Raw genomic sequence first — 25,387 nt, 5'->3', positions numbered from 1 at the left:
TGCTGCTTCCCAGTTTTCTCATCTCTAAGGTGAGATGCTTAGCAGGAAGCCTAAATAACTAATCTAGGCAAGAACAACTTCAGTTTATAGATGTACAGTCAGGAGGTGAGAGAGAAAAAAAAAAATGCTTTTGGGGGTTTTTTGCAAAATCTCTGCTGAATGTTATAAAATTTTCTCTTCTTGCTACTTTATTACTCATAAGAAACTCGCTGGGATGATGGTCCAGGGGCCTTTTCTGTGAATGCCATTCTGATCTGGGTGAAAAGACTCAAACTCCATCCATGTGTGAATATACATTCTGAAATAATATCCTCCCCCAAGACATATTAATGTAAAACCACTCGCCATTATAATGTGCATTATACGACAACTACAGCTACTTTAATAATACTTAGAATATTACAAGCAGCCTGCCAACTATAAAAACCTTTTCCTGCCATACAGAAGAGAACAGTTCATTTATAAAGCTGAATACCAGTTGCTATAAAACATCATGTAATGAAATCGTTACCCAATGTTTTATATTCCTGCTTCCAGGTAGCCAGTCAGTATAAATAACTGCAATAGCTGAACACTTAGGCTAAAAAGTTGTTTTGAAAGAAAAATGCCCTCCTCTCACCTCTCCCATTTGGAGGGGATGCCTGGGACAGACAACCCGATCACACACACATGGGCGCACAAGAGGAGCCGTTCTGGCACAAGCTGGAATCTAAAGCATGGGTTTGTCTAGCAGACCCCATTCACTTAACAGTAATATAGTCAGAAAAGAGATTAAACATTAAATTAACACTGTATTAAGCAAAACTGTAACTGATCCTTTACCAAATTTTCAAGCATGCCAAAGACTGCTGTGAGAAGCGTGAAGATCCAAGTAGTTCTCTCCCAACAAATAATAATATGTTTCGAAACGGATTCATCGCACCTCTCTACCAAACACACGCTCACCTTTACAAAACGTTTCCGAGTCCTTTCATTTCTCAGATTCCCACATTCCGCCCTAAGGAGACGAATCACACAATTCAAATTTTGAATGTATATTTGATTAATCTGGAACTTTAAAGCCAATAAATGTATACTTCATTTTTAAGATTTATTAAGGGATTGTTCTGCTACCACTGCTTGCTGGAGAGCGCTTACTTTAACTGTTCATGACCATTTTAAACAAAACCACTTTACTTTTACTTTCCTTTGTTTGATATATTCCTTGTTAAGTTTGACAGCACCGAAGGACAAAAAAACCAAACCCACAACATACACAGTTTCACATCTCAGTTTTTCCTTTAAAGTTCTATTAGTATCACAATTATCGTTTAAATATTAAATAGAGAATTTTCATGCAGAAATAAACGTGTGCATTAGCACCTTACTGGTCCATAGCCAGGAGGAGAGCAACGCTCCAAAACCCAGCAAGGGCTCCCCTGCACCTGGGATGTGTTCAGGTTCATACACGCTTCCCACCAGGGCGCTCTTAAGGGAAGATTAATAAGAATTCTGGCGTTGTAGGAATTGGGCTCTGTAGATATGGTCAGTAATTAATATAACAACAGACTAAGGAAACAGTCTGCAACAGAGGAGAGGAACGTGCAGCATCTGCACGGCGTTTCTCCAGCTGCTACCACCAATTAAGAAGCAACACCCGGTTTGAGTCATGTATCATTTCAGAGGGAGGTGTTTTTTGGTGAAAGCCACAATGGTTCTGCAGTGATGGCGTAGCCTCACTTAAGCTATTACTAAAACTGTAAAATTGTCCTTTGCATTTTTCACAATTATTCCACTGAAATTACTGAGAAATAAATGTATCTGAAGAGTTGGAAAAGATAAGCAACCATGAAAGAAAGTGAGTCCTGGCTGCCAACTCTTAAAATACCACCTGTCCCCTGAGCTCAGCTTTGCTACCGAAAACAGGGCTGGGGCAGAGAGAGACGAGGTACAAACTAGATGCATCCTGCCTGCTGCTTTCCCAGACAGTGACAAGGGCTATTAGAGAAAGGGACTTCATTTTCAAGCTTCCTACCTGTGCTGTCACACAAAACCAAAACGGCTACCTACTGCCAAGATAAATAGCTGATGGTGCCCTTTTCAGCTTGGCCAGTGCAAACCCAGCCTTACCTGGCAGATGGAAATCACCTGCTGCTCTATAGAGTCACCTGCTCTGAAATTTGATTAACCATCAATGCAAACCTAAATACAAAAGATTAGCAAGGAGGAGTTGTAGGGGAAAAGCAGTAATTAAAAAGCAGTAATTAATCCCTGGAAGCACAATCTCCTGACACAACCAGACAGTTTTTACATTTCCAGGCTGCACAGGTTTCTCTGACTCAAGGGCCATATCCTTGGGTACGGTTCCACTAACTGAATTCTTGTTCACCAGCTTCATGTCAGTTTTAGCTGTCCTTGTTCCTTTCTCCAGTGATCCCATCAAACAGGAGTGCGAATTTATTCAGGAAAGTGGATAACACATACACCAACACATCCCAGACCATCAAATCGCTCACCAGAGAACTGACTCCATCTCTCCAGACAGCCTCACTGACAGCTCCACTTACAGCATCAGGTCACAACTTCTGAGAGGTAACAAAGTCCTCTTATTACAGCTCCTAGCATGTTTATTTTAATAGGGTTTTTTAATATAGGGAGGGAAAAGATCCATAAACAATTTACAAAATTTCATGCTTTTCTGTCAAGTTGCTGCAGTGAGCAAAGCCAGGAAAGAACAGTTGCCCCTAAACATTAAATTAAGGATACTCAGGCACAAACTGCAGCCTCCTGAGACTCGTACAGCCCAAGGACTACAAAGCAAAGCAGCTGGGTAAGGAGAAAATCTAGCAGAAGGGGCCAGCAGTCATTTCTGCAGCTGGTGCCAGAAGAACAGCACATGTATGCGGATCATCCTACCCCATAAGCAAACCACAACATCTGCATTACTGGTGCATGTTCTCTCTTACTCACGCCAAGTGGTTATCTTTGCAGAAACCCCTTCTTACGCCTGGCAAGCACAGACAGTTATTATAGTGCTATGGCTATGTTAAACACAGCACTTATGGTTCAAGAAAGACGGTTGCTGGAGAAATGAGGAGCAGATTTAACAACAAATAAAAACCTGAAGTTTTGGTAAGAAGAAAATGGTCCTGTAGCAGAAGAGGCTGAAAACAAATAAATCTCTCAGACTGTCTCCTCTGCTGAAAGGTACAGAGTGAACCTACTGCGTCCCATTCACTGACTGCTGTGGAACTGCTGGCTAGCAGGAAGCAAAAATAAAAAAGAACACCCCAAACAAATGAATCCAGTTAACATGTTTTTCGGAGGCTGCGTTCAAGCACAAGAGATGGGGGAAGCACTCTGGAGCTACGATGGAAAAGCTGACAGAATGCTAACAGTCCACACAGAAATAGGAGAATTGTTCACACTTCCTTCAGACACATACTTACTTTCTGGAAAGGGTAAACATCAATCAGTGCAACTTGTTTATAGTATAAATCAAAGGGATAACAGCTAAAAATTCTGGTATTGATCATCCTGGATAACACAAAGTCTGCAGGCAGCCTGGACTCTTGCTATGCCAGGTCCTGTATTCAGTGCAGCAAACAGGCTTGCTCACAACCTGCCCCGCTCATCCCATGATCTCAGACACGTGTGATTTGTCCCAGACACCATCCCCCATGCACCGCCACCCAAACCACTCACTCGGAGGCTTTGACTCACCTCAGGGTACAGCAGACAAAAAAAAGCTTAGGCTCACCCATGCTTCTGCCTCCTGAGACAGGAGCTCGGCCCAAATCTACCATCCTATAACCCCCAAAGCACTGCATCACTCGGACAAGTCCATGCAAGTCCCTTACATGAAGGGCTTGGCATGGATTACTGGACAGGCAGGCACTCAATGAAGAGTATAGGCATATAGGTGACTTCAGATGGCACTAAGTAACAGCACACTTTAGGCCCTGAACTGCCTACTGAGCCCCCAGACTCAGCGTAGCCGAGCTAAGTACACGCAGCCCCTGCTTACCTCCTGGTGCCATTTCAGGGAATTTGGGGATTAGGGTGCAGCTGACTCCAGCTGGTCTAGAACAGCGCTGCCTCTGAACCATGGGTCCTGCCATGTCCCTTGCACTGGCTCTAGTCGCTGGCTGTGAGGACACTGATCTGACTGACTCTTCACCTCATGAAAAGCAAACAAGCCATCACCATCGACTGTGCGATCGCTATAGCCACTGACAAAGTTGGGAACGGGAGCCAAGAGGAAAATGGGAGGAGTGCCCCTGTCAGGACTTAAGCCATTTGTGAAATCCTGACTCCAAACACTTACAAAATGGCAAGAGTGCTAAAATGTGTCTTTTGGCAAGAATTAGGTCAGCTTGAAGGCAATTCTAAGAACAGGACAGCCTTTCTGAGTACTTCAAGAATAAGGTAGCAAAATTACAGAAATCAACCCTAATTAGCCAAGAGGAAAGGCTGGGGACAAAGAGCCAAAACAGCGAGTAAACACCAAAACGCATATAAGCTGAAGACAGGAGCAATCCATCAGGGGAGGACTGCTGAAGTATAAATACAGGCTGTACTTCTGCATCTAAATAGAAGATGTGCATATGTATATTTAAACGTGCTGGTTTGAACCAATAAGAACATAATAACATATAGCACAGAAATATTATGCATAACTAGGAATGTATTGTAGAAAAAGTGTATAGTGAGTAGGATAGCAAAGGATCAGTGAAATCAAGCGACGAATGATCTCATCTCTCTGCTCAGCTTATGATGTTATCTTGGCATTATCGTTCAATGACACGGCAGGCATCCTCCTCAGGACGGGCTATCCAGAACGCAATTTAACAGCCTTGCCTAAAGCAAGTTTCAACACACATCCAAAACCATCGTATCGAATGCAAGTCCTCATACATCAAGTTCCTAGAACAGGACTTAAATAGACACAATAGCCCCAGTTGGAACATCACCCCCGTGTGCAGTCTTCTGGGAGGTGTCAATTTAGCTTCAGATAAGAGGTAACACAGATAATGAAAACAAACAGGCAGATCAACAGCAGCTATCTCAGATCATCTACCCCTGATGTACTATCCTACACGACAATGCAAAATACTTTTCCGTAGCCACCCAGTCGTAAGCAAACACCAAAAAAGAGGTTTAAAAGAGGACATAGTAGTTCTTTTTATAGAGATACAGTCTGTTACCCAACCAAAATACACAGAAGAGGCAACACAGGAGAGGACTTCTGCAAACCTTGACAGGGACCTTCCCCTTCACCAGGGAGCCGGTAAAGAATGGCTGATGAGGCAGAGCACTGCAGCCAAGCTGCGCTAGCCCAGGAAGATGGGCTAGCAACAGGCTCCCACCAGCAAGGTAAGCCAAGGAGAAACCTGATGAAGAATTTTCCATCATGCCTCGCAGCAAACAGGGACTCAGCAGAGCCGGACTCACACAGTGCAAACCTCTGCCAACCCATAGAGAAAGGAGAGAAAACAGATTGCTCTACTAAGGATAAATGACTTCAGGGAGAAAAGTGGTAACAGTCCACGTGCTATTGCAGAAGAGCTTCAAAAAGCAGATGGGGCTGGTGATGAGCTGGGGCTGGTGATGAGCTGGGGCTGCGTAACCACAGAGCAAGAAAACCTGAAGCAGAGAGACTGCTGGCGTGGGGCACCTGCTTTGAGACCGTGTCAGCAAAGCAGCCCATGACAGCAGGGTTTGTTTCAAAACTCAGGAATCTGTGTTATACTTCACTTGATCATAACTTTGTACTCAATTTGAAATATTTTAATTGCCTTTTTAACAAAGCCATCCTCAATTATGAATGCTTGCTCAAGCAGGAAGCTGCCACACCTTGGCAGTTTGATGGTACACGCAGATCCACAGGCCTTTTTATTTTCTTAACAGCGTCTGAATTTCTAACACAGAATGGATGCCCCTAAGATCCAGGTACGTGACTTGAAGCCTCAGCCTAGGCAGTGAAGCAGGGGACTGGACTGTGCAGAGGCAGCCAGGAGGCTTCCTGAGGCCAGTTAAAGGATATAATCAATGCTGCATTTTGCAACAGTTTAACCACAGCAGGTTTTAAGCATGTTTCTGCATTAGCCTGCTAGAAAGCCACAGACAGATGAAGCCTCACGCACACCTGCCATACTTTAGGGCACCTCAAATGCAGTACGAGTCTCTGTGTGCAGCTGCCCCAGGTGTCACCGGCGGTGGCGTGCCAGCTTGGCAAGGACATCCCCACCATCCACCCAGCCAGCAGCTCCTCCCTTCTGCCAGATCCTGGGCAACCGATGGGGGGATTTCTGTGATCTCTTCCACATTTTGAAGCTGGAAATGGGGTTTGAATCAGGGGGTACCGACAGCACCCTGAACTGCTGGGCTGCACACAAGAGATTTCGGCGCAGCCCAGGGTGCCGCATCGTGCGGACACGGTCACCTCTCCCAGGCGCACGCTCGCTGCCATCTCCCATTTCAGTGAGAATGAACACACACAAAAAAAATGCGATTTGGCTATTTGTTTAGTATCATTTGATAATAACATTAATTATTTCTACTCTGAGTTAATGAGCAGCAGCTGTAAGCAGCCAGAGGCACCGATTCAGGCTATCAGCTCATCTCAGCCAGTCATTTATTAATCTTAAAGGAATGTCTCTGGCATTAAATGAATATTACTAAATCTGTTGTTTTTTTTTAAAGCAGTGCTCTATCTAAAAGCAAGGAACGACTGTATGGATATTAAGGCACACTAAAGCTTGACGAAGCTCCACTTTTCAATGCAGTATTAGCAGTGAACACAAGGGCAATGTTTCTATTTTTTCTAGCGAAGTCTTGTCCTCGCAAGCAGTGACTCTGCATTTTTAGCTCGCAGGGCACAAATCCAAGTGTGATCTCATGCAACTGTCAAACCTCTTCTAACAGAAAAAAGGCCTGTGCCAAGAACAGGTAGAAAAATCATAAATAGCCCTCTCAGGAGTTGGTTATACAAGCAAAATATTTCCAGAACATGTTTTTCCTACTTATTTTAAAGTTTTAAATGCATAGACACAGTTCAATGAGCATCTGGTCATTTCTTTAATCTGTCACCAGAAAACACACATTCATTTTACTGCTATGTATGAAACATACAGCTCGTTGCTGGTGCAACCAGGACAAGCCACAAATGTTCAGCTTCACAGATGAATAAGGTACAACGTCTATCACTAACTGTATAAGCAACCACCTGTCTAATCAGCATTTTCAGTCTATGTTGGTTGTTTTTTTTTAATACTCTGCTTTGGATCTTGCCTGTGCTGGTTTTACACCAAAAATACTTGTGTTTGTTTCAGCACAGGTGCTTTCAGAGCAGGTGGTTTGAAGGGGGAACTGAAGCAGGTCCAACGCTCTGCAAGGACGAGGGGGGACGAGATGGGGAGCACAGAGCCCGGCCCAACCTCTGCAGCCGCCGTGGCTCCCGTCTCACCTCGTTCAGCCCCGATGGGATGAAGAAAAACCTCTATTTTGTCAGGCCATTCCCCTACTTACACCTGCTCTCATGGAAGGTGGCAAGAGCTTTGTTTACATTGAAATTGGCTTTCTGAAGGAAAATTTGAGGTTTCCACAATGGATTCATCCTGCTGACTGCAAGTATCAGATAGTAAGATCTACAAATGTCCCCACTACTACCCCAGCAGCACACTTAGTAAGGAGTAAGGATTTCAAACACTGCCAGGGACGCAGCTCTTGAGCACCTACTTAAGTACTTGCCTGAATTAAGGCTTGGGCTGCTATAAAATCTCAGAAGAAAGAAAACTGTTTGAGAGGAGGGACATGAAAACAGAGAGGTCATTTTTCCGAATGTGGACTAATTGGTTGGAAGACAAAGCCCCATTTCACCCCGACACACCCGTATGAGAGCAGCTGCGAAGCCTGGAGACGTCCAGCCTTAGCTCATCCCTACGCAACGAGGGATCCTTCATGTTGTGTGAAGTACATCAGAAACCCTGTACACCTTATACAGTGATAGACAGGATGCAGTTTTTAGGGCTAGAGTAGAGAAGATCACATGGAAATACAAAGGTTATCTGTGCAAATTTAAAAGCACTAATTTCCCAAGAACATTACCTGTGACTTTCAAATACTCCAATTTAGACACGAGTACGAGGAAACTGCTCAGGCCCTGCACCGAAGCATAACTCTACTGTAGGTGAGGTACGTGCTACTTTTGATGCCCCTCAGAGTCAGAAATGAAAGCCTAACGTCATTAACATCATGCTACCAACAGTCTTTCAGGCTTCATGAAGATATAAAGAAATACTTCTACTTATCGTATTCTCCTGCATTAATGTTTAGGGTAGAATAACCATGTCCTGCTACAACGCACACAATCACTAAAGTAAGTTTTGCCAGTTTATACACACACAGACAAACTGCAGTGACGATAAAACACCAGAATGGAGTAACACTGAGCTTTGAGGTAGTAAATCTGGAGGTATTCGGTATATCGTGTCAAAAAAAAATACACACAGCCACAGCAAAACAGCTATCAAGAAAACCCTGGGAGTTTTTTAGGTTTAATTTACGACATTTAGGCTAGAATACGCCTTGTTACCTTGGGAGTCATTAGGGTGTAACTACAGAGGTAACTGTAATAGCTAGATAGGCCCAAAGAGAAGAGAAAAAGAAGCTTCTTGCTCAGATTTTAACTCCATAAGCAGAAATATCATCACTCAATTACTACAGAAATATTTTAGTTATCTTTCTAGACTTTTTAGCTCACCGTACGGTCCCCGAAAGAACACCTCTCAAATGCATCTCTGAGAGGCAGTGGGTGCAGCAGAGTAGCCTAGGAAGCAGATGGCATTTAGTGCTGCTCCTCCAAGTCCGAGGACCTACAGGACTAAACTCACTTTGTCTCCTTACGCACCGCTGCAGTTAAGTGAAGTCAGGGAAGGTGCTTCCCTGGGGACACCAAAAGATCTGCTGAGTAATCTCTGAACCAAATAGGCAAGGTAACAAGATGAGCCTGAATTCCTGTCTTTATTTGGGATACCTCCTTTCCTACAGACAGATCTCCACTGCAGTAAAGACACGAATAGAAATTACTGCAGCAAACAATTTTTTGTTCTTTCATTTGTTGTTTTGAATCAGACAGTAGAAGCAGAAATAAACTGATTGTTTTGGGAGACAGGCAGCTCTAGATGCTTCCTTGGGGGCAGAAAAGGGCTAGGCATAGCTTTCTCCATGAACTTTGGCAAAAATGAGTCCGACGTTCGTCAAATGAAATCTGCTGAAAGCCATACTGCAAGTACCCTACGGAGCAATTTCAGACTGGCAGATCAGGTTAAAGAAAATTTCTTTGCTCCACTGAAGCTCTGCACAGAAATTAGCCTTGAAATAACTTACAGGCCTGATCCTGACTTTTTTGTATCACCTCACGTAACACTGCGTTCCTGGTGAGGTCTTCAGCATGTTATGGAATGGTTTACCCCAATGACAGAGGATAATGGCTAGCAGCACATGAAAAGGTGCTTGCCCCTTGGACTTCTGAGCTGCATGTTCTGCAGATTTAAAGTAAATACTGTCTATGACTTCCATTATCAGTCACCATGACAAAATTCACTGCAAGATGTGGAGCAGTCAGTCAATGATCTCTCAATCACTTAAAATATGCCTTGCTTTAATCTTTTTCCTTTTTTTTTTTTTGTTTGGGTTTGTTTTTTGTGGGGGTTGTTTTGTTTTAGTTTTACTGACTATGGATGAGACAGATTTTGTTTTTCAGGAAAACCAAGTTACTTGAATATCATATCCACTAACAAACAAAATAAAAATAGAAGCATTAGCCTAGAAAAACAAAGGCTGAAAGGGATACAGGACTGATCTCTAAATAAATCAGGAGAGTAAACATCAAAAAAAACCCCTAAAATTCTGTTCAGTACAAGAATAACAGCTCCAAGTTTGCCATAAATAATCTAGAATTGTGAAATAGCTTCTTGAGCCTTAGTTCTCGGTTGATCAAAAGAGGCTCCCTGTAGGAGTAGTAAGGGCAAAGCTTGACCAGTGTCTTGCAAAAATCATACATTGTCTGCAGAAAATAACTTCACTGAGCATATGCATAACTATCCATATATCCCCTTGTTCACAGACACCAGAAAAAGTCCAATTCACACACTTGTTAATGTGCAATTTCCACTACTGCACTGAACAGGGCTGTTATCCAAATTAATGTAATCTATGATGCAGTATAGCACATTCTGAATCTCCAGCTTTACAAACCCACTTGTGTTGCTTGAGTAGCACCAGGCAGCTGCACCACTGGCGAGGATTTGGCCTGTGGCAAGCAAAACATAAGGTCATCAGTGAACAATAGACGTGGGATTATTGCACTCTATGTTGATATACAGGCACTTTATTGCTGCAACACAGTAACCATTCTGCACCTAGGATTTTAAAAAAATATGTATCTTACTTCAATTTGATATGTTACTTAGGTCTTTTTAAGGGAGAAAGGGCAATAGCTATTGGTCTACTTTAAATAGTTATATTCTGTCCAGCTGAAATGCGTTACTGTATTCAAACTGAAACCTGGCCAGCATATCTTGTGAAATAAACCAAGGAAGCATTAGTGGCAGCAAGCAGTCTCACTCAGAAAATTATTTCTACAGCTTCGCAGTGCCCCACAGCCCCGACAACGTGCTGGGCCATTTGCTTATCAGTGACCGACAAGGAAGGGTGTCCCTCACTGCCCCAGCAGCCCTACCTCCTGTGGCTTTTGGGCTTTTTTTGTAGGTCTCCAAGCCAAAAATTAAGCCTGACCCGACTTTGTTCATGAGATCCAAAAAAGCAATAAAGATGGTATTTATGGCTCGTGTTCAGCGTTACTGCTTCTGAATTCAGAAAACTAAACAGAAAGGTACCGAGCAAGAGGGTTCAAGCCATTAAGAGCATGGCATTACCAGAGAAATGACAACAGCTGGTAATGCTGCATAAGCGGATGCATGAAGCAGCAGCAAGATTTGCTTCTCAAGTTTATTTCTTGGAACAGAGTTTTGTCCCTCAATTTGCTTTAAATAAGACTGGCTTCAATAGGAAACTAGTGGCCTCTCCTGAGGGACACCAAACTAGAATAAGAAGTCATAACATATAAAACAGGACAGCCAAATTGAGGTGGCCAGCTTAGCTCCTGCTCTTGCATACTTATATGATTTCTTAATTCTAAACATTTTAGACAACAGGGAGGTTGTTTTATTAAACGCCACATACACTGGCAGTCCTCACATACATATGCACAAAGGTAATCAAACTCCTAACAGCAGTGACAAAGCTTGCCAAGTTATGTTCAGACTTTGGAAACCATCCACGGAGTCATAACTGGAAGGCTTGTGTGAGGAAAGAGGCAGAGCAGCACCCCACAATGCAGATGAATGATGTTACTGTAGTCAGTTGTGTCCCAAGGGATATCACAGTCTGCTGCGCAACATGAACAGGCTGTGAAAGTCTTCACCCATTCCTGTACTTACCAAATATACTCATGAACTGACTGTCGGGTAACATTAATGAAGCTTCTTTAAGAAAGAAAATAGTGAGGAAAAGCATCCAAGCATCTTTAATGGCAGTTGTGGTAGACAGATTTCTATTGTTTTATTTTGTTTTGTTGGGTGGTTTTTTTTTTAAACCAGAAAGATCACATTTAAGAAAAACAGAATTAAAGCTCTGTCTACATCAGAGATTTGTCCTGAAATCACTGCCCCACTGAAGTAAGAAATGGCACCTTTAGACTGCATTTCATGTACAGATCATTCCCAAATGCACTCACTGCCCAAACCAATATCAGGTACTCATTCTGTGCATGCTCTGGTATGCAATTAAGTCCGAGTATATCCTCAATTGCGACATGGAGAAGCCAAAACTCCTGTAATACTTGGTGGTAATAGCACACATCTAATACCTGACACCTCTAGACCTTTCCAGAGATGTCACAAAGTAAAATGCAATATACAGATGGCAAAGAGTGCAGATAAATTCAATCTCCACCAGGAAGTCAGTTTGGTTCACTAATCTAACAGGAGGAAAATAAGAGCAAGAGAAGCCATTTCAGACACTTGAAGGGCATGAGCTGACTCACTGAGGGATCATCCGTTTGTCTTCCCAAGTAACCATTACGCATGATGGAGCCCTGCTTTCCTGGAGATGGCTGAACATCTGCCTGCTGATGGGAAGCAGTGAATGAATTCCTTGTTTGCTTTGCTTGCATGCGCAGCTTTTGCTTTACCTATCAAACTGTTTTTATCTCAACCCATGAGTTTCCTCACTTTTACTCTTCCGATTCTCTCCTGCATCCCACCGGGGGGAGTGAGCGAGCGAGCAGCTGTGTGGTGCTTAGTTGCTGGCTGGGGTTAAACCACAACAGATAAGCACCAAAGCTACCACGAAGCGACTGCAGAGCACACGGCTGCAAGTGGAAAACAGGCGGGAGAAGCTAAGCAATCCCTTTTGGCAGCAGCGGATGGTTAGATCAGACCTCCTTGCACCAGAAACATGGACACACACAACACCAGTCAGGAGGCACACCGCATTTTCACCTGGTTTCAGCTCGTGGTCCGCTGAACACAGAGCTAGCCCCCAAGCCTCTCCTTTCGCCTTGGCTGCGTTCACTCCCGAGAGGTGTCTGTCAAAGCCATTATTTGTAAGCACTGGAGCAGAATCCTGCCTCAAATTAAGTTAAATGAACAGAGATGCTAGTTTCCCCATGTGCCGGAGGTGTACACACCCCAACACAGGAGCACCGATGGGCTCCACTGGCACCTGTCCCTGGTGTGGTGAAGGCCCCAGGAGAGGAGTATGTGGTGTCGTTAGGCCGTGGCACTTTCTTTAGGGACACAGAAAGTACCCTTCTCTTCCCAGAAGGGCTGCAGAAGCCCAAATAGCTCAAGCTGCTGACGCACTGACTCAGATAAACTCCCCTATATTTAAAAAAATGCCTTACGCTGCCCAAGGGATGGACAAGTTCCTCTCAGCCTACAGTACTCTTCACCATTTGACTCGTTACCCTGAGGTGGAAACATTTGTCTGATCCCTCAACACCAACAGCCTGTTTGGTAGCGTCTGTTACGTAGTTGTTACTACCATTTTCCCAGTTTTTGCTTTCCAGTAAAAATACCACCACGCCAGCAATGCTGCTTGGAGGAATCTCCATCTGCATGATCCAACCAGAGAGAAGAACACACTGACCCCAGGGTATCACGTTCAAAGTCCACTGCAGAAACTCCTGCCAGCACGAAGGCATGATCCAATTCACTCGTTAACCAAGAGATAATTGGTCATTATTCAGCCACAGCACATTGAGGAGACACAGAGACGAAGTTCTGTATGTTGCAGCTGGGAGTTTGGAAGTCTGGCCTTCACCACGCTGGAATCAAGACAGTGGCATGTCTGTAAGATATATTTAATAGACTCCAAAAAAAGAGGAAGGATAAGACACCCTCCTTTCCTACCTCAGCCTAAAACTATAGCTCTTTTCTCCTCAGTTTATCAGCTCAGAGTAGGTGACAGCTACATAAAGACACTTCAGGAGAAGCTATATATAGGGTGAAGTGAACTCTTCCCCAGGAAGCTCTAGATCTAGGTCATCTTGCTGCTTCTCAGAGGTAGGAAAAAACAGGTCACTCATTGAACAAGAATACAGTTTTAGAGGAAAACAAAGATTACTTGGAGTATGAAGTTTTGTGTGGATAGTATTTTTTCTTTCCTAAAGGATTTTTAAAAATAAAACTAATTAGTCATTAAAAATTGTGTCTCTGAATACCTGACTCCATCTACTGTAAATCAAGAAACCCACTATATTTACAAAAGGAATGGGCATTCTTTGGTAAACTGACTTTCAGTAGTTTAGCCACACAGTAAAATAAATACGACTTCAATTCTTAGACATTCCAGAGAGTCTGTCTAAATTCAGACTTAATGTAAAATCCCTCTTTGCACCTCATTTTTGGTTCTTACAGATGACTGGCTGGAAGGATTGTATACAACCCAGCAGAGCTCCGGGTGAGTTACCATATGAATCCGCTCCGAGGGATTAAGCTCCACACTACCACTTCCAATCAAGGGCGGGGTGGGAGAGCAACTGAGCATCTCACTCAGGTTTGGGCCAAAGGCCATCATGTAACTCAATCCAGCTGCTGGAGGGTACCTGGCCATCACAGCCACTGCAGCATCACGTGGATGCCATTAGCTAAAGAGGTGTGCCTCTACTGGGGCAGGCAGAGGAGTTTTCTTGGCTCAGGACAGACCTTAGAGTAGTAACACTACCTATACACTGCTTCTTACTAGTTTCTGATTTGCAGATCCCTAAAAATTGTCAAGTAGAGGTGTGGACCTGTATTCTCAGTTTAGTGACTACAGATGGGATTTTATTAGCTCTTGAGAGCACTGTAAAAACAGCCCATAGAGCCTCAGAGACCCAGGAACTAAGAAGTAAAAAAGCACTAACCTAGAAAAGAATTAACAGTTAATTTAAATTAAGTATTTTTGCTTGAATTTTAAAAGTGACATTGTTTCCTTCCAAGAAGGACAATATACTTTCAAGGATGCCACTCTCCGCAGGACAATCCACAACCGCCTCAAGGTCTCCAAATATACAGATGTAACATTACAGAACTCTGTGAAGCAGACACTAAAGCAATGACTTAGTCATATTTCATAAGCTAAATTGAAGATATATGGATGCAACTGCAATACAGATCATAATACCTAAACAGAAAACAACCAAGAGAAATCCCAAAACATCAGAAACTGGCAATGGCAATTAAGCAAGTACTATTATAGAACATAAAACAAAGTCTACAGGTGTTAAAATGTTAATTTCAGTGTCTCAACTAAATCTGAATTTAGAGCATTAGTTTGCTGATCTGAGCCTTTTATATAGTTTCCACTGAATACAGCAGTTAACTGCTTTCTGTTAAGCAACGGTACAGACCAAACCAGTTCAGCAGTTTGGTACGTCTGTAGTCGAGCAATGCTTGCATCTATTTTCTCAAAACCCGAGAGCAATCACTTCTCTTTCTTGAGCTTTAAATAAAATGAATTTATTCAGGCAAAATAAATACTGGTCTTAATCTATACTGCAAAATTATGCTATGTCTGAATTACAGATTTCGACAACCATGTTAATAAAGTGCTGTGATGAACGTTCAGTGCACAGAACAAACTCCGTATCTGGGTTTAATTACAATGATGAATAGAAGTCAGGCACAGGCATCATCCCAGAGAAGTCATGCATTATACTGTCCCATAGATACTGAAATAATGGAATCTGATGCACTTTGATCTCTTAAAAGTCTCCCGCAGCTCTGAAACAGAAAGGGCAAGAGCACCCAGCCTCATCCAATTCTGCAACGTTCGCACACTGAGTCATAAGAGATTTGTATCCCCCACTACCAAGATGCATCTTATGGGAATAAATAAAGTCAGATAAATATTGCTGCATTTCCTTCTGGGTAGAGCTTGTATGCAAATCATCAGGAAAGCCATACAGAGTGATAGTGGTGAAGACTATAGGGAAACCTTACCGTCTCTACAGAACTACTGGCCAAGTATATATAGCTATGTTATAGATATATTTCTGGGTTATATTCTAGTCTGACTTTTTTTTTTTAAAGCCATTTTGCCATGACAAAGATTAGAAACTGGCAGTATCTAGTAAATTTAATGGTTTTAATCGTGGCCGCAGGATAGCAGATTCCTTGCTTTTGTCCAAACCAGCACTGCCTGAATGATTTTTTTGCTTACCACTGGATATTCACATGGCTTCATTAAATTTTATTAGTCATAAAACAGGCGTTTCCTTGATGCTTCTAGGACCTCTCTTAGCAGTCCAAACTCTAATGGCACATGGGCTAGCTACAATCCCAAGCTCTGGAAAACTCAGCATTGTCAGCCAGCTGAGATTTGTCTTTGACTGAGGATGAGGTTGTCCCTGCATTGGCATTTGGCCTTGGAGTTCACTGAACTACATACAAGGACTGCTTCTGAACTATACCTCTAGAAATACAAATTGCTCCGAGTGAGGAAAAAGCAGATGACAGGACACAGAGGCCTTTCCAGCATCCAAAAAATACAATCAAGGGAAACATGTTTCAGTATTGCAGGGATAATAGTCTGTACGTTCATCACTGCATGCTGGGGCTAAGGGAGGAACTAAATTTCCTGAGTCACAGTTTCTCTCATTCCTCCCACAGTTTCAGTCCTCCCCCAGGCACCTCAGGTCTACATCATCCCTAAACTAAACCAGTGGCTAGAAACAGAGGCAGGATGAGAACGCTCAAAAATCAGCCCAGCCTTTGATACGATGGTATGTGTGCGCACACGTGTACGAAGCAGAGAGCATGCGTAAGCATTCTGGTGGATCAGCAGAAATACCCGATGCAATAAACCAGCTGGTTGTGATTTGGCTGACGCAACTGCGGTTGAAAGGATGGTTCTTTTATCTCCTCCTCCAGTTGCTGCATGCATCTGCTGTTTGTCCGTGTCACTGCATGTGGATCGTGGCCCAGCAGCTTTTATGCCACCGGCATTCTGACTTTCTTCTTCACTGATGAGAAACAGAGCGGCTGGCAGATTCCTATGGAGGACTGGTAAATAAAACAACCACTCTCTATAACTGTTTGGTCTCTTGGAAATTGTTTCATTAGTTCATAGGAAAGTCACGGCTGATTTGCCTTAGTCCATTCCACAGATCATTATCTCTTCAAAACATAAAACTAGTTTACTTTCTGTGGTTCAGAAACTGAAGTCCAGATGTACGGCCAGCAACAGCTGCTGATCACAGAAATGAACCAGTGGTACATACGGGAAACATAAGAGCTTCCTAAACACACGGTGGTCCTAGATTTTGGGGAAGGTGGTATTGCTTGTTTGGGTTGGCTTGCCTGAAAGAATGCACAATCTCCCAGCATAACAAAGATTCACCAACCTGATCAGGCAAGATTTCTTATTACCATCTCCACGGCCTCTTCATTCCTACTAATCGAGCATCTGGAACACAGGCTGCCAAATAAGCGCTGAACTATCAGATTCCAAAACAGATTTTAGGAGACTTATCTACTGCCTTAAACAGATCTTCTGATAAAACTCCCTCTCTACAGCAGCCGGTTTGTCGTAAATTCCTGCAAAGGTTCGTTTTATAACGGAGGAATATTATTTTATTAAAATCAAATTATCATGGAATACTTTACAAACATGAATTAAATTACTAAGCATGCCTGCACTGAAGATAAACTTTATTACTCCTTTACTCCTCATTTTACAGCGAGGAAACTAAAGCACAGACCACTTAAGTGATTTGCTAAAAGTTACAAACTAAACAGAAGACTGAACTAAGAATGACGATGGCTTATGCTAGGGCTGCTAGAGTGATTTTTTGGTGGATTTTGTTTTGTTTAGTTTTGGGGGTGGGGTTTTTTTGGTTGAAGCCCACAGTGCAGTTTTACCCAGCAAGAAGCTACACATGACTGTTGCTCTGCTAGGACAGGTCACTGCTGCGGCTGCCCCCCAAGAGGCTGGCAGAACGACAAGAAAGATAGCATCTTCTACAAAAACACATCCTACTTTCAGGAAGTGACACACACTTTCACTTCTGAGACCTTCACAATGTCAGGGCAAATTTTGTGGTCTAAATCAAGACTGAAGCTTGCTTTGCCTTTTAGACTCAAAGAACGGTGACTCTTCAGCTTCTTCCCCTGAAGAGGTTTTATTCTAACTTAGCCATGACATCTCTAAAAATCCACTCATTTTGTAATTCTTTGGTCTCTTAGGAACTGTTTCATTAGCTCATAGAAAAGTCACAGCTGATTTCCTTTAGTCTATTCCACAGACCATTACCTCTTCAAAACATAAATACGTTTCTCTTTGTGTGTCTATGGGGAGGCAGCAACAAGGACAAGCACAAAGACTAGAAGACACAAGTCTGTCACAAGCAAGTACTGTTATTTTTAGCTTCTTGACCTTACATTCTGCAACCAGTTTGACTACAACCATTACCAGGGTCTACAGAAGTGTTCATTAAACCGAGCTTCTTTCCTTTGTTGAAGTGATGAACAGGGACACAGGAAGACAGGGATGGACCTTGTATAGCATCTTGATCCAACTTAGGACATTTCTTGCAGAAATCCATGTAAAACAGCAAACAGTACTCTGTCAAATGTGATTATATTATCTTCTTTTCAAAATTCCTCTTGGAAAATCTTCTGGTCAGAATGGTTAGGAACAGATCTTTACTGATTGCTGACTCAACAACAGTGAGTCTAGAAACTAGCTCTAAATTTCATAACAGAAAGATAACGCAGAGAACTCGAACATCAGCATACACTTCCCATTTCCTCTAGCCATGTCTAACATTTATAACCAATTGGAGCTAAAAATCTATTTTAAGCAGGCAAAGAATTACAATATTCAGCCAATATTCATTAAAATATTCATTAGTAACAGTTTATGAATGGGTATTTTCAAGATTAAATTTACCTAACTTTGTGATACCATCTGGTATCCTTTATTTTCAGGTTTGCCCTCCTTCCTCTCTTCTCCCCCTGCCCCCTCAGCTTAAGACAGCACCAATCAGCCAGCCTGGCAGGCTACGCTGAAACCAGTATGTATTAAGACAGGAAATATAGGTGCACAGTTTTTTCTAACGGTTATCTAGAAAGGAAGTTAGACTTGCACCCTCAGGAAGCTTTCCATCTAGCACCAATTACCAGCAATACAATTCTCTAGACAACTTGCTAAGTTCTTCAGACGTGGAAGGAGTAAGAAGTGTCATGGCATATTGTTCACTAACCAAATAATCTTGAATGCTATTACAATGAAGTTCATAATACATATATTTCATTACTGACTGGATAAATTAACTGTATATTAATGTTAAAAAAGGTTTATTATTGCTTTGCACATACAAATAATTTAGCAGAACTGCACCATAAGACATGGAGGGCTTACAATTTAGATGGCTGTGTTCAGAAAATCTTTATCATAACTATTTATCAGGAGTGACTTTATCACCTAGTGCTTGGTCTTTCACAGTTAGAGCTATTATTCCAGAACACAACTATAGCACTTGTTCATTTCTGAAAATGAGTTATATAAGGTAGCTTAAGCAATCATATTCTTGAGAAGAAGTAAACACAAAACATCACTGGCTTACTCTACCATTTCTTATTCGTGCAGCAAACTCTCAACTTCAGCTCCTCCGTCGCTTTCTCTCCTCACTGAAGCTGATCTCCACCTAGGGCACTGCTGCCAGAAGGCTCTAGCCAGCAACACACCAAAGAGACACTCTTGTTTGAAGCCCTTTGAAGTTTCCACCAGACTGAGGAATTGTGGACTGGAGCGGTATTTCAGTTCACATCCACAAATGCAACTATAATTCATAGACGTCATCACTGAGATGTGGAGGACAGGCAGAGAAAAGGGCAACACCTGCATAGGCAATTTTTAAATATATTCCTTTCTCTTACATGAAAGTAAACTTACTAGTTGGTTTGCTTTTCTTCCATGGATAGCTTTCCGTATGTAATGTTTTCCCAACACATCTTTCCTCCTCTTATGCTGTTCCAACATATACCAACAGTTCCAGCTTTGCACAACCACCCAATGTTAAATTATAACATGTTATACTACCGTAGTCTTCCTTCTTGTACAATACATGCAATCACAGATGATAAATCATCTCATTCACAGCCCAAGAGAATTTTGTACGGATGTTTCTATAAATGGGTACAACTCCTATATCAGAATTAATTTGGTTTGCAATTTTTAATGATATTAATTACCATGCCTTTGAAAAGACAGCATCAGCACACCAATGTAATATATTATATAAGTCATGATGCGAGCATAATAAAAAAGTTTTGTTTCTCTGTTGAGCAAAATACATCCAACACATGCATCCACAGGGGCAAGTTTCACACAGAAACACAGTAGACTATTTCAAGAAAATTTTCTGACTGTTCAAACTGGGGACTACTTCAACATCTTGGATAAGCAACACTCCAGGGCTGCATCTACTGTGCTGCACTCAGGCTGAGGGGATCCTGGAGAGTGACTTACTAGGGACCTAGGGCACCATCATCACAGACTGCTGTGCCACCTCCCTGAACTGGGGACAGCTGGAATGAAACACAACAAGACAGATGGATGGGGACAAGGGTACAATGCGCACAGGTGACGCTCAGTTAACAGAGGACGCCCAAGGAGGCTATCGCAGCAACTTCAGTTTAAGAGAAGCCATGAGACAGCCTAAATAGTGCTTTCAAAACCTCCTGTCCCCAACAGCTTTTGGAAGATTATGGGAGTACGACATTGGGTTAAGCTCACGTTTGTGATCTCTCGTCTCATTTTGTGCCTACAGCCTAATCAAAGGAGTATCCAGGTCAAAAGGTTTTAAATTAATCCCTCCAAATAAAATCTAAAAAATTAAAAAAAAAAAATCCACTAGATCCACTGAAACATTTTATCTGGGCCTGTAAGACAACACAGGGTGGTATTGAGTACCAGAGCGCGCTGTGGATCTCTTCAGGTAAAGCGGTAAAATATTTTATTAGTCTATCTGCCTCATCAACATATCAAACGTGCTTTTATGAGTTCAGTATCAATACCAAGAACTTGCACTTATTTCTCATGCTTTTAGCTTATTAATTTAGCAAGTGGTATACATCTTTTTTAGAAGATTGCAGTGTATTTTGTCCACAGTAGTACTTTTTAGAAAGTTACAGAGAAAAGATGTAAAGTATTATGTACTTTACTGTGTAAAATTCCAAAGTTTATTAAACTGGCACATTATTTCCTGCAACTATTAAGGAACTATTTAAGAACAGAAATAGGAGACAAGGATTAAGAAAAGGGGCACATCTGTTCTGCAAAATAAAGTCTTTGAGAAGAACTACTAGAAGGAAGAGAAATTGGAAAAAACAGTGAACTTGTATGGAAAAACAGCAGAAGGCATATTGCCAACAGATGGCGAAGAAGTCATACACAGAAAAGGAAAACAAACTTGAAAGCATACTCAATTTTGAGGACTTGAGAAAAAACAAAACCAAAGCTAACTCCTTCCTAATCACAGATTCACTGGTTAAAAATGGAGTTGCATGTGCTTAGCACTTAGAAAAACAGTTGTAATTTCTGGCTTCTAAAATGGAGGCATCCAAAATTAGCATCTGTCTCTGAAAATGTTGGTCCACTCTTGAAATCACTTCCTTTCCCCCCACCACACAAACACACTCTTTTTTTGGTGTGTTTTAATTATTTCCCATGTTAGCCATTAAGCTTGATGCACTGGAAAATGTCTGATGCTTTAATGGACGACTTTCTCATTAACTCAGATACCTGTTTAAAAAGATGCTTCCTCTCTGAAGCCTTTCTGCTGTAGTTTATAACACATACTGCCACAGAAACTGAGAGCAGAGACAGGTATATGCAGAGCCTCTGAATATAATACCAAGTTACTCCCTGTTACTCCATGTGTCCATACTGCCAATCCAATTTTCAATCTCACTTTTGGAAGCAGAAATTTCACACAGCCAGTTCAATAGCACTCACTGATAAAAGAAATTTGACATGTAATACTAAAATGATTATTGGGGGCGCATTTTGCAGTTAGAAATCAATAGCTAAATAAAAACTACGGCTTAACAAGAATCCCATATGGATGCCCACGGCACAATCCTGTCAGAACACGAAAAAAGTATTTTAAATGTCAAAATAATACAGACATTAGTTACAAGAGACATAGAAGTAATTTTCTACAACTATGTATCTTCACCCAACAAGCTTCCTTCTCCTAGTTTGCATACCTCGCACAATCTATTCAGGAAGTTGACACATCATTGCTGCAAACCCAAGAGAAGCAAACATACCAGATTTTATTCTCTTCTAAAATTTTGCAGCTGAAATTTCAGTAGTTGGATTTCAAATTGTTCATCTCCCAGTTTCTTGCACACACTGCTAGTTGCCACAAACAAGTTTTCAAATTCATTTTATCCTCTTCCTTGCTTTCCTTCCTAATGTCTATATATTATACACACTCGAATTCTGGTTAAGACACTGTGAAAGGAGTAATTATCACAAACAAGGACAAAACTCCTAAATTCCCATTTGTAACACTGAATCCAAGCTGCCACTTGAAAGTTAAAATGAGAGAGTGACCTATTGCTAGTACAACAGCAATAACGGAGCATAAGGAACTGTTCGCATTTCGAGTTTGGCTTGTGCATCTTGTAAATAATTTAAAATTATAAATCTTCTTGACCTCAAAGTGCATGAAATGCTGCACTTTTTGTAGGCAAGGCCTTTGGGTTTTTTTTTTTTTTTAAATCACAAACCATTGTGGTTCAAAATCTGTGGAAAGAGTAGCTTTGAATTTTGACTGTGTGAGACAAAGTGCTACCTTAAGGTGAAGTTTTAGGAATTGCTAGGATCAGTGGAGGGGCTTTCAGGACAGCCAGCGATGTCTGAGACAGCCAAGCGCCTGTGGGCACATCACCTGATGCTACACAGCTCTATTCAAGTGAGGGAAGGTTTGCTATGAATACACTTACTCAATAACAGACACCTGTAGGTTCATTTATTTTACTGTCTACTGTGTTTCAGTCAACCATCCACACTTATGAACAAGGAGTTCTTCATCAAGAAAAAATAAAAAAAAACCACCAGCGACAGAGGAAGAGTACTTATCTACACTGAAATCCACACAAGAAGGCCTGCATAAGGCATATACTCAATTTGTGACTCTTAAAGAGCTAACAGGTTGTTTTCAAAGGGGAAAAAAACTTCCACAAGTCTTCCTAGAATCACACATGTAAATGCAATAAGTAGCACAAACAGTCAAACTTTATATGTTGATTTGACAAAAATACAATGCATTCATTCCTAAACTGCATGCACAATTCAGGCTTAATTTAGAACAACACAACCTTTAAAAAACTTAATCTGCCACCAAGCACTTTCTATTTACTGGACTTCAGCAGACACAGTTCAGAATTCAGAAAAAATTTCCCTACATCACAAAATTTATTCTAATATTAAGCTTTTGCACCCAAACAAAACAAACAGGCACACACTGCCAAGCAACACCAGTGCAGCTTCACTGCACCAGCAAGGGCTGCTACGTATGGGGCTTCTCTTCAACACTTACGGGGCTTTCTATCAGGGCTGTAATTCTTGAACTTGTTAAAGCATTTGTAGATTACATGTCTGCCTGGCTAAATACTTCCTGCAATTTTGTTAATTGTATGTCAAGGTCTGCAACTACTGAATGACTCCCATCCTCGAAAACAGAGCACTCTCAAGTCGCCCTCCAGAATTTGTGTCTCAACTGTCACTTCTATAGATTTCTCTGGAACGTATCCAATTATCTCAGATAGGAAAATACTTTTAAAAAATTGAATAAAATGTGCATTTATACCACTGGAATTTTTTTTCCCCGTTTTTTAGTGCTGTACAACCGTTTACTGCAGATGGCTTGTTTAGGGTAATATACATTTCTATATATGGGGATGGAGATCACACGGAGCAGACAAGTGCAACCCCAAGTTCAGCTTCCCCTTTCCGCAGCCATCCCTCCGAGAAGGGGCCAAGAGCAGGGCTTTCATATTAACGCCATCACCACTTTACATCAACGTTATCCTCCGCTGCGAGGAAAGCGATAAAAGAAAATACCCGGCCTTTTTTCCCCCCCCCCCTCTGTTTCGTCATCAAGATGTAAATTAACAGCTTCCCTCAGAGACAGAAAAAAAAACCCGAACAATGGGAAACACTTCCCTGCTGGTGCCCCACACGACCGAGGGAAATAGGATCCACTGCGCCAGGAGAGTTACTTACTGGGGATCAGATGCTGCTAAAAATACGGGAGCGAAGCCCAGGCGATGGCGAATGCGCCCGGACAAAGCCCGGGCAGTGCACGCGCCCGCGGTCCCCGTCCCGGAGCGTCACCCGAGCAGCTCAACGCCAGACGGTGATGTCACCGCAGGCAGGCAACAAAGGACGCGGCACCGGCCGGACGGCCAGCGCCTGCCCTCCTCCTCCTCCGCCGGGACCCCGCGGCCGCCCCCCGCCCGGCAACGGGACCGACCCCCGCGCCCCCAGCCGGGCCCGGCCCGCCCAACGTTCCCCGCCGGCGGAACCTCGCCGCCCGTCTGCCGAGAGGGCCGAGCTGTGAGACTGGAAAAGACAAAGCGGCTTCCCCCCCCCCCCCCGGTACGCGTGAGCGGAAAGGGAGCGGTTCGGGCGGCCGCCCAGCGCAGGAGCGGCGGCGGAGGGGAGCCAGCGGCGGCCCCCGGCCCGGCCCTCAGGGCGAGCGGCCTGGCGGTTGCTCCGCGCCGCGGCCCCCGCGCCCCTGTCCTCACCCCCTTTCCCCAGGGCCCCGCCGCCTCCCGCGGCCCGCCCCGCTCCCTCCGTCCCCCTCCAGCCTCCGCTCTCCGCCGCGGCGCTCCCCGCCCCCTCCCCTACCTGATATGGCGGCGGCGGCTCCTGATCCGGCTCAGCCCCGTCCCCGTAGCTGGCTCTGTCCGACTGGGACTCGTGGAGCAGCGAGATGTCATCCGAGGTGGGGGACTTGAGGCAGTTCCCCATCTTCCCCCCCGGGGAGCGGGGCTCCCCCTCCGCCTCCTCAGGGACGGACCGCCAGCCCCCGCCGGCGGCGGCGGCTCCGCGCCCTCAGCCTCCCCGCCGCAGCGCGCAGCCCGCAGCCGCCCCGCCGGGGAGGCTCATGCCAGCCCCGGCCCTAAGCGGCTTAGCAGCAGCCCGGCCGCCTCCCGCTTCGCTCCGCAGCCGCCCCGACCCCCGAGCCGGGGGGCGGCAGGACTGGCCTCCCACCCCCCGGGGGGGGCGGCGTGGGGCAGCGGGCTCCGGTGGGGTCCGCCCGCCCCGCGGCAGCCCGGCGCTGTTCTGCTTCCCGGTCACCAGCTCCCTGCGCACTGGGCTTTGTCGCACAGGCCGCCCTGGCTCCTCCTCTCACTCCTCCCCGCCGGGCCAGGTTAGCAACCGCAAGGCCCCGCTCCGCCGCGCCGCGCCCGGCCCCGGCCCCGGCCCCGGCCCCGCGGCGAGGGGAGCCCTGCCCGCCCCCGGCGGGACGAGGCGAAGCGGGGGTTGGTGCCCGTCCAGCTGCCGCCGCCTGCGGGGCGGTGGGCTCCCCCCGGCCCCCAAAATGGTGGGTGCCGCTTTGCTCCACCCCCGGGAGCGCTTTGTTTTTGTTTGTTTTCCGGGCATGGCGGCGCGGCTGGGGCGGAAAGGCCGCCCTGGGTCGGCGGAGGGGCGGGCGGACGGGCCCGGCCGGCGGCACCGGGGCTCCCGTCCCTCCGCGGCGGCTGCAGGGACCCCCCCACACACACACACACCCCGCCCCGGCCTGGTGGTGGTTTGTATGAGGCCAAGGATCCTT

The 25,387-nt window shown here is 44.1% G+C and overlaps 1 protein-coding gene across 1 annotated transcript in view; it reads right to left on the bottom strand.

Annotated features, from left to right (window-relative positions):
• RNF11 (ring finger protein 11) overlaps positions 1-24,830 on the bottom strand; it is a 31,811-nt gene extending 6,981 nt beyond the window's left edge. The window contains exon 1 of the mRNA XM_050901288.1: positions 24,457-24,830. Within this exon, the coding sequence (XP_050757245.1) occupies positions 24,457-24,579 (123 nt within the window). The 5' untranslated portion in view covers positions 24,580-24,830. The remainder of the gene's footprint in view (positions 1-24,456) is intronic.
• Between the last annotated feature and the right edge of the window lie 557 nt (positions 24,831-25,387).

This window comes from Gymnogyps californianus, chromosome 8 (genome assembly GCF_018139145.2).
Source record: "Gymnogyps californianus isolate 813 chromosome 8, ASM1813914v2, whole genome shotgun sequence".
Taxonomy (NCBI): domain Eukaryota; kingdom Metazoa; phylum Chordata; class Aves; order Accipitriformes; family Cathartidae; genus Gymnogyps; species Gymnogyps californianus.
Note: the sequence above shows the minus strand (reverse complement) of the source record. Positions and strands in the feature narration are given on the sequence as shown.